Here is a 15,962-nt window from a genome sequence, read left to right as displayed (position 1 = left end):
TGTACATCATTTGTGTGTGTGTGTATTAAAAAAGAAATTCAGTAGTAACTGAAGTCAGATTAGACTTCTTTGCCAGAGTGTACAAGCTAAACGTGACTGAGAAGAGGCGCTGTGTTTAGCGTGCTTCCTCTGCTCTGTCCTGCAGGTGGAGCTTCAGTTCCAGCTGAACCGCGCTCCTCTCTGTGAAATGCATTATGCGCTGGACAGGATCAAGGACAACAGCATCATGTTTCCAAATGCAAGCTTGACGCCCACCATCCCCTGGAGCCCCAACAGGTATGGCAGACGCCGATTCAAAACCACGCTGTCTGCAGCATTTTGTATCCAAGGCTGGTTGCAGTGTCAGATTCTGCTCTGTGCCTGTGCTCCACAGTGCTTTTATTTCATGATCATTGCAAATATAGTCAAATAAATATTATGTATAATATGTTGAAGTTTATTCATTTATTTGTAAATGGGTGTTTTCTTCAGTTTTTTGTGTGCTCTTTCCCTAAAACGTGCCATTATCATGCCCCAGCAATCACAAGTATTCTTGGTTATGAAACATCCCTGAGTGAATGCATTCGATGGTAGGAGCTGTTAGCCATCGCCTTGAGGGGCACAGATGTTGCCTGTAGGTTATTTCAGTAGCAAGGGCAGTTTTGCACACTTGAGGGAGCTAATGTAACCTAAGGGACAATTTACCAGATTTTCTGAAAACAAAACCAAGTCTTTGCTCTGTTTACATTCTGGTAAATTTGCTTTATCACTTATGGTATGCAAAAGATTATCTCTGCATTTTTGCAGGAGTGTCTATCGCATGCTCTTGGCCACATTGTTGAAACTACCATTATGTGTGGTTGCTAACTTAAGTGTTTACATTTTTTGGAATATTGAAGCATTATGTGTTCTGTGCAAGTGTTATGTCAGGGAAAAGCATTTAAAAAGTGCATTAACAACTGAGCCACCCAACATCTTTCTTAACAAACCTAACGTTTGTTTCTGGTTTTTTTTTTTTATTAATGTGGTTTGGCTGGTGATGATTTGTAGCTGTAGTGAGGGTTGGGGTGGGTGGTGCATGGTGCACTGCAGGCAGATGCTTACTTTGTTTCTCCTCTCTGTTGAGCAGGCAGTGGGATGAGCAGCTGGACCCCCGGCTCAATGCGAAGCAGAAGGAGGCCATCCTGGCCATCACCACCCCCCTGAACTTCCAGCTGCCCCCTGTGCTCATCATCGGGCCCTACGGGACGGGGAAGACGTTCGCTCTGGCCCAGGCAGTCAAGCATATTCTCAAGCAGCAGGACTCCAAGTGAGCTGCCTGGCCAGCTACAGCTGTGGCCAAAAGATTTGCATCACCTAGAACTTTAGGATTGAGAGAAAAAAACAAAACAAAACAGATGAACATAATTTAGATAATTTATCGTGTAATCAAAGTGATATTGCAAAGTTTACCGGAAGCCATTATAGTAGTACAATATTTCATGTTGGATATGGAAATGTCACGTTTTTCAGTCTGTCAGTGTTTTATTTAAGTATATGGAAAATTACAAAGCGGTATGTTATTCAATGTGTGAACAACATTATTCAGCAGGTTTCTTTCAACTTTTTTTATGGAACAAAATTAGTTAATTATATAGGGCGATGCAAAACTTTTGGCCGTAGCTGCATTTCTCTCTCGCTCGCTCTTTTTTAAATTTTTTTTTTATGATGTGTTTTGCAAATTGTGACCATACCAATAAGACTGACCATGGTTGTGCAGGGATAGAAATAAGACTCCCGTTGCATGACGTTTGATCCGTTCCTGGTTTTACTATGAGTTTAATAAGAAACACCGGCGCTTGTTACATATACACTGTGGCTAATCAAGCTGGTAGTAAAACCTAGAATGAGTGACGCTGCTGTGCAGTAGAAGTATTATTTCCATCCATGTAGAGTACATGGCAGTGCAGTTCTTTCTTTCCATAAGGTTAGTTGTAGTATGCCAATCTCACCTGTTGTCACAGCTAACCTATTCGCACTACATGATATGTTACTGTGGCAATGATTAGGAGTTGCAACAAACCGGGTAGACCCAACTCAAAGTGCCCTTACTGCGAAGATCGCATGAATCAAAGATTCATTGTGCGTGCAGAGTAATGTTGCAATGTGTGGGAGGCAGAGTGTGCGGATGACAGAATGCAATATGTGATGCATTCATTTTTTATATGTGCTGTTTCTTGGGAGTGTGACTGATTGAGTGGCATTTAGTTTTAAAAAGAAACCCTGTAATGCATAGTTGATGTACAGTGTTTGTTTTTTTATTGTTTTTTTAAACACTTGCACTTGTGTAATCAGATTTGATATCGGTTTGTTTTTCTCCAGAGTTCTTATTTGCACCCATTCAAACAGTGCTGCTGACCTGTACATAAAGGATTACCTTCACCCACATGTAGAAGCTGGCAATCCACACGCCAGACCTCTCAGGTATGGAGGTTTGAATTTCTTTGTCTTCAAAATCATGTGCAGAACTGCAAGGCTTTAAAAAGTGTCCCTGCTTGTGAGCAGACGATCGCTGTGTTTCAGGTCAGTCGGTGTTCCCTTCCTGCTGAAGGGAAGTGTCAGTGGGAGTGGACCCAGTTAAGTGTCCAGGGTATTTATACCCCTGCTGTGATTGATCTGTTCATAGCTGACTGAACACTGCGATTCTGGATGCCCTTTATTTATAACATGAATTGGCTAAATATCATTTGCGCTGAGAATCTTCCTGTTCCAGGGGAGAACGGTGGCAGCAATCATTTTGCAGCGCTCATAAAGGACAATATTGTTAATTTTGAATGATGATAACTATTCGTTTTTCCCCCACTAGGGAAAATGGGGAGCAGATGCCCCTATATAGGTATTTCAAGCTGAAACACAAGAGGACAGATTTATGCCTCCTTTTAAAAGTCGTTAAAAAATTAAATCGCAAGATATAAACATATTTACTACTTCTACTTTCAGCTGCATATTGAGAACCGCTTGTGGTTACACGTTGCATATGTGTTCCTCCGCACCAGCCTTTGACATTGTCATCATCGCTATTATTAACGGGCCGATTCCTGAACCTCTAGCATCCAAAACATTCTTTTTTTCTTTCTTTTTGTTTTCTCTCTCTAGGGTATATTTCAGAAACCGATGGGTTAAGACAGTCCACCCCATAGTCCAGCAGTACTGTTTAATATCAAGCACGCAATACGCTTTCCAGATGCCACAGAAAGAAGACATAGTAAAGCACCGGGTGGTTGTCGTCACTTTGAGCACTCTTGGAGAGTCTGACACAGCTTGACTTGAGAACTCGGTACACCACTCATGTTTGTCACTCGGTCATCGGGCGGGGGGGGGGGGGGGGGCGGGGGGGGTGGGGGGGGGGTGGGGGGGGGGGGGGGGGGGGGGGGGGGGGTGGGGGGGGGGGGGGGGGGGGGGGGGGGGGGGGGGGGGGGGGGGGGGGGTGGGTCGGGGGGGGGGGGGGGGGGGGGGGGGGGGGGGGGGGGGGAGATGGAGGTCAGCAGCAGCCCAGAAGGATTACTTGGTTTCAGTGTCCTGCACTGACAAATAAATAAAAATGGAAATACAAATTGGTATGTTAGATTAGTATACCTGTTTTTAAACAGACTTCACTCTTGCAAGGCTGCAGACCTGTCTAATGGATATTGTATCCTGTGCAGTTATAACATCACTGTTCGTTGTTTGTTTTCCTGCAGCAAAATATATATTATGTTCTTTTAATGCAGAGGCACTGACCGCTGTAAAATGGTGCGGGCTCTCCAGAGTTTTGCATGTGCTGCATATCAGACTGTTATTCACAGAACTTGAAACGCCAGGCAGCTCCTCATGGAGCTGTGAAGACGCCCTGCAGAGTTCCTTTCGGGTGTCATGGCTCCCTTCGTTATTAGCACTCGCGGGGCGAGAAGTGTGAGTGCTGCGAGGCAGGAAGCTTGTTAACCTTGTGTCTGCGAGAGACCCATTCTTAAGAACGTTCCCTGGCTAGCTAATTTCCATGCAAGCCGTTAGTTACTTGATGTCATGCTCTGAGGGCAATGCAAATGGAGCGCTTGAAGTATTTCCAAACAAATCTCCTGTGAGCCATAAACTTTTAAAGTGCCATCTGTCTGTCTGCTTTTGAAATGAAGTGCAGTTTCAGCTTAAAGAGATTGGAAGTGACTAATCAGCTTGTAATTATTCTAGTAAATCATTTTTATTACTGTGTTATTAGTCTGATTTAAACATGTTACAGGGCGCACTGTTTTATTCCCTGTTGGGATTTATTCTGCAGAGGGACCAGCAGCTTCAATTTAAAGTATTTACGGTAATTGTATAACCACAGGTGTTGAGGGCTTCATTACAAGCTTTTGAAATAGCTAATTGATTGACGAAGACATTGCCTCAATTCCTTTGTAGCTGTGTAATTATTTAGCTTCACATTTCTTTATTTTATTGCTGATGTTTTATAATTCTCATTATCCCATGGAACAGAGTACTCAGGAAATCTGGTTTGCAGTCTGTCCTACATCATTTTTAATTCTTTGTCAAATTGCTGTCTTTTGGTTGAAAAAAAAGTATTTGCAATGGAGAAGGTTCTCCATGGGGAACATGTGAAGACTGGCAATTATTTGAATGTTCTTAGAAATGAGACATGTATCGACAGACTCGTATGTAAGCAATCGGATGCTTGTTGTGGATTTCTTTTTAATTCTGTAGTAATGTTTTTGTCACAAACTCATTTTGTAGCTTTTTATTAACCAGCATAATCCTTCTACGTCTCAGATTACACTGGCCCTGTGAAGATGGTTAAATTACCAGCCGCAGAGTGTCAAATGCATTCTTTAGTTTGCATTATTTTGTAAAACACATTTGCTGGTTTTCACCAGGGTGTATTTGGAGGGGTTTTGGGCTACTGAAATCCTTCATTTCCAAATTGTTATTGCCCTCGCATGAGTGTGTTCAGAAAAGCAATTAGTGCTGCATTTTTAAAATCGGTTTCCATTTCCCACTTGTGGCAAATATGTGTAGGTCTAATTTATTTCTTCATACAAGTTGGTGGCTGCTGCTGCTGCTTTAACTGTTAATGACTGCAGCTCCGCTCTGGAGCTAAACCAATGAGCAACAGATATCCCGGAGACTCTAAATCCAATTCCTCAGGCCTACAGATGCTCACTGTCGTTCCTCTGCCAAGTTCTTCTCCTTCCAGCACGGCAGAGTCTCTCCTGGGGCAGCAAGCCCTTAACACTGCAACTATAAAACATTTTGTAGACAAATTCCAGCTGCCAAAACAATATAGACCCATGCTTTTCAGTAGCACGGGAAGCAAACACACCTAGGGGAACAAAAACCGAACTAGAATATGATGAAACTCAATCCAGGATAATGTAGCAACATTAACAATCTTGCTGTGTTCTGTCCGGAGATTCCTTTGCTATTTGCTGTTTGCCATTTCCAAAGCTATATGAGATCTATATCTCTGCAAACTTCACCCTGTAGCTTTGCTCCCACCTTCAAAACTCCCACCTAACTTCTGTCTTCCTATTGCTGTGACTTTAATTTATCTCCAAAAAACATGAATAGTGTTGACACGTTTATATGATCTTTATTCCTTTCTGTTCTGAGGCCCGAACTCATTTGACTGATTCTTGGTAATTGCTCTCAGAACAGCCCTGGGGGGATGTCCGCTCATCTGGGTGCAGAAAGCTGTCCTGTAACCGGACAGCCTCAGGCATGCTTGGACAAGCGTCTTCCAGCTGCTACCAGGACCCAGTGGTCAGACTAGTTTGGAAACGGAGCATTAATGCTCTGCCTTGCCCTGTGCTAGGAATATTCCATTCGTGCCTCTGGAATACCCAGGCCTTGATTTTAAATTTACTGATGGAGTCGACTTGTTTGTGGAGTCATAGACCGCTGTAAAGTTCTTTTGGTCATGTGATTTCCCTGAAGACAATTAAGCAGTTAGCAGTTTTTTTTTGTTAATTGTTTATACTGTTATAAAAACACAAAGCATGGGAGCCTTCTCTTCTGAAAAGAAATATCAATTAATGAGTGGCTGCACATGATTTTTAATATTCTCTTCTTTCTCAGGTATCTTTACACACATTCTGTTAGATGAAGCTGCTCAAGCCATGGAGTGCGAGACCATCATGCCATTTGCGCTTGCCAGTAACAGCACGAGAATCGTGTTGGCAGGAGACCACATGCAGGTAAGCAAAATTAATCCATAAAACTAATTGCATTTTAAGTTAAATATCTACAGAGAGCATATTTTCAGTAAAAGTGTTTGACTTTCCATATACTGACAGTTTGGATTAAAACAGCACTGTGGGAGCATGCTTTGCAAAAACCCTTCTACAAATTCTCTCAGTTTTATAAGGAGTGGTCCTCCAGAGCAATTCAGTCATCTTAAGCTGGGACTGTCCTAGGTGCCCTACACCCTATTGAAAGTGTTAGTCGAGGTGTTTCTAATATTGTGTCTGGTCCTGTATATGCACCGCTGCCCAGAGAGGGGTGGTTAGCCTGGAGGCAGTGAGAATCCTGCCAGGCTAGGAATAGTGCCACCTAGTACCAGAGCTTCTGCTTCAGAGCAGATGGGAGTCAAAGGAACCCGGGCAGCGTTGCTTCTCTCTTACATTACAAAGCAGCATGAAAACAAGAGCGCACTGTGTTAATGACGCTGCCAGTCGAAAGGAGCTCAGACTGGATCATTAGTAATGCCAGTGTGAAGCATTAGGTTGCTTGATGTCATTATTCTAGTTGCTGCACCAGATTCTGTTAAAGAAAGAAAAACAAAAAAGTATTTGCAGCAGTATTCAGGTTTTGAAGGCTTGCTTATTTTTTTGTATTGCATTTATTGAGCCCCGTTTTAAGCTTCATTTGGTCTGTCATCACATTGTTAGATTACAGCAGAGGTAATAAAGTCCTCGCCGCTGAAGTCTTTTTTTTTTTAAAGCATCATTCAGTGGTGGTATTGCAAATCCTTTTATTAGCAGTGCATAGAGAATTGTGTAGTTTTGTTCATAACCCTTTTTTTCTTTGCTCTCCCCAGCTTAGTCCCTTTGTGTACAGTGAATTCGCCAGAGAGAGGAACCTTCATGTGTCGTTGCTGGACCGGCTGTATGAGCATTACCCTGCCGAATACCCCTGCAGAATACTGCTGTGTGAGAATTATCGCTCCCATGAAGCTATCATCAAGTAGGTGTGAACTTTTTCACGTCACACTTCTGTTCAACTTATGCGAGAAACCCTGGGGGGTGGTTTGGGTATACAGAAGCGAGCCCCTAAGCATCTACCCCACGAAATACAACTGGATCGCTCTTAGCAGTGTGCAATGCTTGAATTTCCAAACTGTGCCGTTTGCGCAAGCGAGCTGCGGCTGGTCATTTATCTCTTAAAATGAGCCACTGATTAAAATAAATCTTATTTTAGAGGATGCGTTTTTGCACGATTTGTAATTCACAGCTCTAGTTTAGTTATAATAAAAGTCCTTGTTTTTCAGTACATTAGCCGTGAGACTGGCAGAAGCTTGTAATACAAGCCGTGCCGTGGCTGTTCCATGCCACAGTAATCTGGTCCTACTGTCTTAAAGGAGAACTTGACTGAGGTTTCAACTAATCTCTACCTCGATAACCCAGTATCACTCACCCCACCCCACTCAACTCAAGTCTGTGCATATTGAAGTTTGTATTTATTCTGCAATCAGAGATGATTTGGTTTTGGTTATGTGTACCGTTTTGTAGCTGTGTGCTGCATCAAAGCTGGTATTGGTGTGCCACATTATCTGCCACCAGAGGGGGCTGTGTTTGTTGTCAGCAGCCCAGCATATTGTATCCAGGCTACTCAACTTGCATCATTAAGTATCAACACTGTTCTGCCAAAGAGGCATAGGCTTCTCCACTAGGAATCCACTATTAGCAAAATGTAGCCTTTTAAATATAGCATGATTTTAACTTGTGCCTTAATTTTAACAACCTGCTTCTTTCTGTAGTTCTGTTCCATCATATGTATTCTGTAGGCATGTGGCTGCAGGGGACATACTGCATATAAGCAATATAATGTATGGACATGTTTTTTTTTGGGAGTGGATAGTGGGGGGGGGGCTATATCATACCATACCTTCAGATTGCTTAGTTTTTTACTTTACAGATGCTTTTTTGAGTTTGTTCAACATTTCTCCAACCTCAAGAGATTGGTCACTGTGAGTTCTTATTGCTGGTGATTTGGAATGTTGTTTTATTGTCCGCTAGACAGGACACCGGCCCTCAGGTTATATGGAAGGTTGCTGGCTTAACCTCCACTTCTACTGTTGGTAGCAAAGATTTAATTATGGATAGTGACTAATTGATTGTTTGGTTTACACTGGTTTCTAAGACCGATAAATGACAGCCTTCTTGTGTGTTATACCGAATTAACAGGTATACAGCTGTAGATGTACTCTACTGTAGATTTGTATTAGTTTTATTTTAAATATTGTGTAAAAGATTTGTGTAAAATTTGGGGTGCTAATAGGTAAAATAAAACCATCCCTTGACCAGAAACCATCTAATAAATGGGCAATATTGTCAGTCATGCTGACAATCATTTACGTAACCAACAAGTTCAATTCATTCTGGGGTTTAAGGCTTGGGGCACTGTTCAAACAACTGTATGCAGGAGTCATTAATTTGTGGGCCATGGGAAGTAATTGGGACAGACAGTTCTCGGTCAGACACTTGAAATCTCCACTGCATTGTGTGTTCCTGTTGTAGTTACACGTCTGAACTGTTCTACGATGGGAAGCTGATGGCCAGTGGTAAACAGCCTGCACATAAAGACTTCTACCCGCTAACGTTCTTCACAGCAAGAGGAGAGGACGTGCAGGAGAAGAACAGCACTGCCTACTACAACAACGCAGAGGTAACGCGAACGCCCCTGTGAACAGGAGCTGCAGGGTGACGTCAAGCCAGAAACGCACACACACACAGGCTGTACTGGCAGGTGAAACTGAGACGCTGCGGCGCTCAGTGCGTTTAATTGAATGAAACAAATAAAACATTTAAACAAAAATCTTTTGAGGCCAAAATAAACAAACAAAACAGACAGTGGACGAACACTAAACAAGAATTGTGCGATGAGTAGCAATTGTTATTTCTTACTTTATTTTCTCCTCTCTCTACACCTGTTCTCCGCTCTTCGAATGCACAACGCAGAGCGAGTGCCTCTGTGTATACAGCCGTGTAGATTTAATTACTAATTAATCATTCACTTTAATCCCAGCACGTGAACTAATTTGTGCAGCCCCGTGCTAACATACTTTTATCTGCTTGTGAAGTGATTATGCAATCCATGTGCCTAAATACAGCTGTATATTTTAAATTCACTCATGCTACACAGATCCGTTTATATCCTGTGCACCAGTACCTATACACCAACATCAACAAACTCCACGCAACACACCACAAAATCCACACATGGGTGCGGCTCACTGCCACAGCCCCCCACACGCTGTGTGCTCCTCCTTTTCTACCGGATCCTTTTGTTTTGCCCGGATACGGTTACTGGAACTAGTTCCTGCTTTCAAAAACGTGGCAAAAATGAGTGACGCTGCAATGTACAGCTCTCCTAAAAAATATTATACAACAAAATATACAAACTTACTGACTAGCAAATAGTTTTATTAATCTATATAACTCATGAACCCCATAAAAATCCCTTATTAATTACTCTGTTTTTTTGGTTTTGTTTTGTTTTTTTTAAACTGTCATGGTAACCTGGATCTTGTCATGCCTCTGGCTGTAGATGAGTGCAGAAGTAGGATGTGGGAGACAAAGTTGTTTGAGCACGTGCATTGCTATGTGACAGCATGGTATTCAGTGACTGAAGTTATCTTGCATGCCGGGATTCAGTGTTAAAAGACCCAGTTAAATTGCATATGAGCTCGCTCCTGGCACACACGCTTCTGTGCCTGTTTGTGCGATTGTACAGAAGTGAACTTGTTGAAGGGGCATTGCTTGTTCAATGACCTTGTTTGGAAGGCAAAAATACCTGCTGCTAGAATCGTTTGGATTGGTGGAGGCCTCCCAGATAGATAGACAGACTCTTTAGTTGATGAAGCGTGAAATGGGAGCCGATTTTAAACTTGTAATCCAATGAATGGCCGTTGCTATAGCAGCGAGGCGATGCTGAGAAAACCATTGGGTTTTTCATCAGTGTATCTGTGTCACTGTTTCATAAAGGCAAGGGGAGGTCAGGAAAGGTCCCACAATATTATCAGAGCAGACACCATTACAGTCATTACTGACTGAAAGGTGAGTTATTACCAGCCCCAGGCAAGCTGGAGGTACAGGAACGACTTAATGATGACAAGACATCCCCGAGCAGTGCTGGCTGATAGTATTCATCTAACTTGCCATTTACAATACAGCTTTAGAAGTTTCCTTATTAAAAACGTATAATATGCATTTCAATAGTGTGTAAAAACAAATAGGTTTGTTGTTGTGTCGCCTAGGCTCAATGTTACAGGTAAAAATACCCAAGTTTACGATCTAGTCTTGTACTTGATTATCCAGTCCCTTGGAGAGGGTTCTGTATTGGCCAGTCAGCATTTAGTTACAGTGAACAGTCTGGACCAGATTAACTGGGATATGATGTATTGACTCAAGGTAGAACAGTGACTGAGAGTACATTTTTTTTAGTGAGTAGCGATGTTATGTTTAATTATGTGAAATTACTGCTGTCTGTTTCTGGTCATTGCCAGGACACTGTTGTTCCACTGCAGAACTGAGTGCCCCTCCAGTGAATTAAGTTCAGAAATTAGCTTTGGTTGCGTAAATGTTAATAAGGGTACAGTGGCTGCCGGAGAAAAATGGGCCTTGATGCAACTTGTCACAAAGTGGGAAACTAAAGAAAATCATTCTTTTTTTTTTTTATTGTAGGTTAATAGCTGCACTAATCTGATTATTTAAGGTGAGGTGAAGATTGATTTAATGTGGCATCTGCCAATCAGAGCACTGGCAGTGGCAGGCACATCTGTTCCGTTGCTGATGTTTTGTTTGTTTGTTTGTTTATTTATTTCATTAGATCTTTTAGGGGTACTTTATTCATCTGTTCATTTATTAACCTAAATAAATAAACAATTATATTCTTGGTTCAGTGGTATTGTTATAAAAATATGTTTTTATTTAATTTTATTTTTGTTTTTACATATAAATGAGCTCTTGAGCTGTAGTTTGTCAAGAACTTTAATTTAGTGTATTTGATACCAACATTTCTCATTTCTGTTTTAATAGCTATGACTTTTCAGTAAAGACGGAAGAGTGAATTTTTTTCTTGATAGCTTTTTCGGGATTGTTTCTTGTTTTAGGTTTGCAGTGGTGACTGTAGATGGTGTGAATGTAAAGTTTCTTTGGGTCTTCTGAATACCTGTTGTATCACTGTGCGCTGTCTCTTCCATGCTGCAGGTGTTCGAGATAGTGGAGAGAGTGGAGGAGCTGCGGAAGAAGTGGCCGGTAGCCTGGGGTAAACTGGATGAGGGGAGCATCGGTGTGGTCACTCCATACGCAGACCAGGTGTTCCGGATTCGGGCAGAACTGCGCAAGAAGAGAATGTCCGACGTCAGCGTTGAACGAGTGTTGAATGTTCAGGGTGGGTGGCTTTGAAAGTACCAATTTGAGTACCTAGAACTTTTTTAAAGCCCTAAAAATATGTATGTCCTTTTCCTTTAAAAAAAAAAAAACATTTCTAGACTAATAATTTCACAATTTTGTATCCATCAAAAACGTGTTTGTTGATCATCCCGAATGCATGTCAGCTGCTTTGTTCTATACGATTCCTTATGTGCTATCAGAGACTTTTGAGCTCTTGAAATCCTAGCGTCAGTATGTCACAGTTACAGCGCCAGCTCTTCACGTCTGTTAGCACTGTTGCCTTGATTGACACGGGTGGTTTAATATATCTTTTTTCAGGAAAGCAATTCCGAGTGCTGTTCCTCAGCACGGTGAGGACGAGGCACACCTGCAAACACAAGCAGACGGCAATAAAGAGGAAAGAGCAGATGGTCGAGGACTCCACGGAGGACCTGGACTATGGCTTCCTGTCCAACTACAAGCTGTTGAACACTGCGATCACAAGGTCCCAGTCCCTGGTGGCTGTGGTGGGAGATCCCATTGCCCTCTGCTCTGTTGGGAGATGCAGGTATGTTTTATAAATTAGCCCTTTCAGTCCTGAATTGGATTAGATTCTACATGTAGTCAAGTTCATTGTGTCTTGGCTGGTTTTTAGCCACTCCGAGGATCGGATGTGCACTGACCTGTTAGGTGCCCTGAGTGTAAAATGGAGCTGCATGTTCTTATCTTCTTGAAAGCATCATTTACATCATGCAGTGAATTCTCCTAGCTGTGTGAACTGTACTCCTGTTTCAGTCCCTGCTACACACAGTCCCCACCCCCTCTAATCTAACCTTATCTATGCTGTTTTGTAATTGATAAGTCTATACTCTGTAATTAAAAGTTTTAATGTGCAGCATTATCGGAATCTCTTTCCCACCCTCCCCTGTGTGAAATGTAGAGCAGAAACACAGGGAATCAATGGGAGACAGATTGGAAAAAGAGGATTCTCAGATAGCTAGGCATCCATGTGATGGTGGAGAGAAAGTGTTTTGTGACTGGGCACAAGTTTTCAGTGGACCCAACATGATCTGTTAATTGTCAGCTGGTCTGTCAAGCTATTTTAAATCCTCTCCAGGGTAGCGTGGTATTGATTTGAAAAACTGGATGCATCGTATATTGGTGAAAAACTTCTGGCCTGACAGAGCTTTTAAAGAACAATAGGTTCTAAGAAATTGTAAGTTAGTTGAAACTTTTATTATTTGTACAACACCTTAGATTCTGTCTTTGTTCTGAAAACATGCAACAGAAGTATTAAGGAAAAACAGTATATAACCACCCGTTCACCCAGTGAAAATAATTATCTTTGTGGTAAAGGTTGAAAGATGATGTGGTTAGCTTGTGAAAATAAAAATCCTTTCCTTGTTCCTGAGGTGTCTGTGTTTTTATTCCCAGTCTTTCACACTCTAGTAAAATTGCTTTTTGCAGGGAAAGACAGATAGCGAGGAGAAGGGAGGGAGGGAGAGAGAAAGAGAGAGACCGCTTTGGAGCATTCAGAAGAACGTGTGCCGTTTCCTCAACAGAGATCTGGCATAACGTCACCCCCACTGAAATATCATGCGTTCTTTCTTGAGGTCTTTTCAGGATCCAGTTGCTTTCAGGTGTCCCAAACCATTCTCTTTAGCTTTACTACCAAATATTATTTGGATTTTAAATAGTGTGCAATTTATTTGATGAAGTATAAAGTAAATGACGTCTATGAGAGGTTCAGCTGTTCTAATTGAAATGATCAGTGTGTTGACAGTAGCTAGTTTAACTGCACCCATGTTCTGTTGAAATGGCTGTTGAAGCTCCCTGCTTCTATCTGTCAGTGCTCAGTTAAGTATGAAACTGCTTCTGGTTTATTTTGTTTCTGGAAGCTGATCAGCTGATTTTATATTCTTGGTAAATCATTTTTTATTGGCTATTTTGAGCTACTAGGTTTATAGGCACTAGAAGAGGCTTGTGTTTTAATATGGGTCTTTATTTATTTTTAAACTTGATCCAGTAGGTTTGCAGTCACCTGATACTTGCTTCTCCATGGACTTGACTACATGGCGTTTGTGTTTTTTTTTTTTTTTTTTTTTTTTAAATAGTGCTTCAGCAGTTGGTGTCTGCCACCTGGCCATGACAGCATCATGGTAAAGTCCAGTCTGGGTTTAAATTAATTACAACTGCTGTCTGGAGATTTATTTGTTCCAGATGTTAATTTCGTAAAGCTTTGCTAACAGCCACTGTGTGTTTTGTGTTGACCGCAGGGTTGGTCGCCCCTGTGCTTTGCTGTGGCACACTGCAGTATGGTTCCCGTGTCTAGGTTGGAAGAGCAGCTACAAGCTCATTGATTTAGTTTCTGTATAGGCAGTGTTTGCAAGCACATCTCTGTCTAGTGCCTTCAAAACTATGTACTGTACTGCGTTGTTAAGAGTTCTCTCTCTTTCTGCCGAAGCTAAGGTGTGTTCATATGGTATATTTCCTTTGATAAGTCAGCTTTGTTACTGCATTACTGGTCCGGTGTTGTTTTTTGTGATCTTTTCTTTTTAGAATTTGCAAACGCTTTAGATAAACTGCCGCTTCTTCCTAGTAACTTTGCTGTAAGTCACATGTGATCTTGCAGTGAGTTTGGACAGTAACACCAGCCTTTCACCTACAGCGTGGTCTGTGTTTTTGAAATTGAAGTTTAAAAGACAAACAAGCAAGCAGTGATGCAGCTACTGTTAAAAAGTAAGAAAATAGAATAAAAACATTCTGAACATTTGAAATGCTCTGATGGGATTGTGATTGAGGGGAGTACATTTTCACGTGACCGTTTTTTTTATTAAAGAGCTGTTGGTTCAGATGAGTTTGTTTTTCTAAATGTGCTAATGTATTTATTTATTTCCAGACCTCCGCTACTAAGAGATCATTTAAATTCTCCTAATGCTTAAGAAATCTAGACAGCCCTGTGCACCTTTTGCAGTAGTTTCACATGCTGTATCATTAATGTATTTTACTCTTGACCTTTTTAAAAATGAATATATGAATCCACACACCAGTAAAGCCTCATTAAGTTGGCACAGCCAGCTTGCTTTCAAGTGGGGCTTTCTTTTGTTTTAAAGCACAGTGTTTGCCTACAGTTAACAGAAACTGAAATCGCTCCGGCTTGACCACTTTATGCTTTTCATAAAGAAGCTAACATGCAGGAGGTTGTAGTCATTATTTTAAGAAATGAATAACACAGGCTTACAAGTACAAAGCTGCTTTCTTATGAAGGTGCACAGTGTATGTGTGTATATTGCCTAGATTGGCGTGTTCACTGCTATTGGTAACGTCATAAAGCACAGCACCTAATGGAACACGTGTACCCTAAACAAATTGTGACTAGAGACTGTCTTGGCTTCAATTTTTGTTCTTTTTTTTTTTTGGGGTCATTTGCCATTTACTGTTAACTTCAACAGCGTGAAAAGCACCATGCTGGCAGGAGCTCGGCTTGCTTTGCAGGTTTGTTTGCTTTTTGCCTGTCTGTTTTTCTCAGTGCAGTGTGGCAGTACTGTGTACTTGGTTGAACCTGAGCAGTCCCTGCCCCTCATCCTCTCGCCATCATAACAGTGAAGCTGGACGTCTAAAATTAGTTCTGATTCTTCCCTCTTCACAGCTGAGCCAGCCATGTAATTGCTTGCTCTTTGCAAGACCTGTGACCTGCTCGGATAGACCTGAAAGAGGGTGGCCTCTTATCCGGTCTGTTTAAGGGTTTGTCTGTCTCTCTCTGCAGACAGCTAAAGGGAAGGGAAATAGAAGGCTGCTGTTGCTGTGAACCGTTTGCGTGATGGTGGCTTGTTTTGATATTTTGGTGCCAAGTTGTTGCTTGGACAGTGGATTTATGTGCATGTGTGCCATTAACATTGAGAAGCTTTAACATTGCTAGTTGCTTAACAAGGGAGGGGGGCACTATCCAGGTGTGCACACCATTAATAATAATAATTGATTGACTAATGACAAGGGGGGTTCTCTTTTGTGATCCTGCCAGTTGTCTCGTTGTCCTGCCTAATTGCCAAGATGTTTAGGTTTGAGTTGTCTTTCCTTGCAAGTTGTTGAGTTGATTTTGTGAATAGTTGATTATCACCATTTCTACTACCACATTTAATTGAGCCTGTTCAGAAAATAATTGGCTTAACTGTTGCTGCTTTATATAATCACCAGCCAAGCACAAAGTGTTCTGTAATTAACTGTTTCCTATACAAAAACAAACACCAAAAAATGTACAGCCCATTTCATCTTTAGACCGGGTTTTAATAAAACCATTTTATTACACTTTCAGGATAAAATAAACTATGTACTGATGTATAGAAGCCCACACATTTTTGCTACATATTGTATGAGAAATGT

The 15,962-nt window shown here is 41.6% G+C and overlaps 1 protein-coding gene across 1 annotated transcript in view; it reads left to right on the top strand.

Annotated features, from left to right (window-relative positions):
- LOC121295557 (probable helicase with zinc finger domain) overlaps positions 1 to 15,962 on the top strand; it is a 42,713-nt gene that overhangs the window by 13,320 nt on the left and 13,431 nt on the right. Inside the window, exons 13-22 of the mRNA XM_041220337.1 lie at positions 146 to 276; positions 1,109 to 1,288; positions 2,341 to 2,442; positions 3,115 to 3,267; positions 3,790 to 3,818; positions 6,067 to 6,185; positions 7,028 to 7,173; positions 8,727 to 8,874; positions 11,418 to 11,601; positions 11,922 to 12,150. Of these exons, the coding sequence (XP_041076271.1) occupies positions 146 to 276; positions 1,109 to 1,288; positions 2,341 to 2,442; positions 3,115 to 3,267; positions 3,790 to 3,818; positions 6,067 to 6,185; positions 7,028 to 7,173; positions 8,727 to 8,874; positions 11,418 to 11,601; positions 11,922 to 12,150 (1,421 nt within the window). The remainder of the gene's footprint in view (positions 1 to 145; positions 277 to 1,108; positions 1,289 to 2,340; positions 2,443 to 3,114; positions 3,268 to 3,789; positions 3,819 to 6,066; positions 6,186 to 7,027; positions 7,174 to 8,726; positions 8,875 to 11,417; positions 11,602 to 11,921; positions 12,151 to 15,962) is intronic.

This window comes from Polyodon spathula, chromosome 20, assembly GCF_017654505.1.
Source record: "Polyodon spathula isolate WHYD16114869_AA chromosome 20, ASM1765450v1, whole genome shotgun sequence".
NCBI lineage: Eukaryota > Metazoa > Chordata > Actinopteri > Acipenseriformes > Polyodontidae > Polyodon > Polyodon spathula.
The sequence above is the reverse complement of the archived record's forward strand: the minus strand, read 5'-3'. Positions and strand labels throughout refer to the sequence as shown.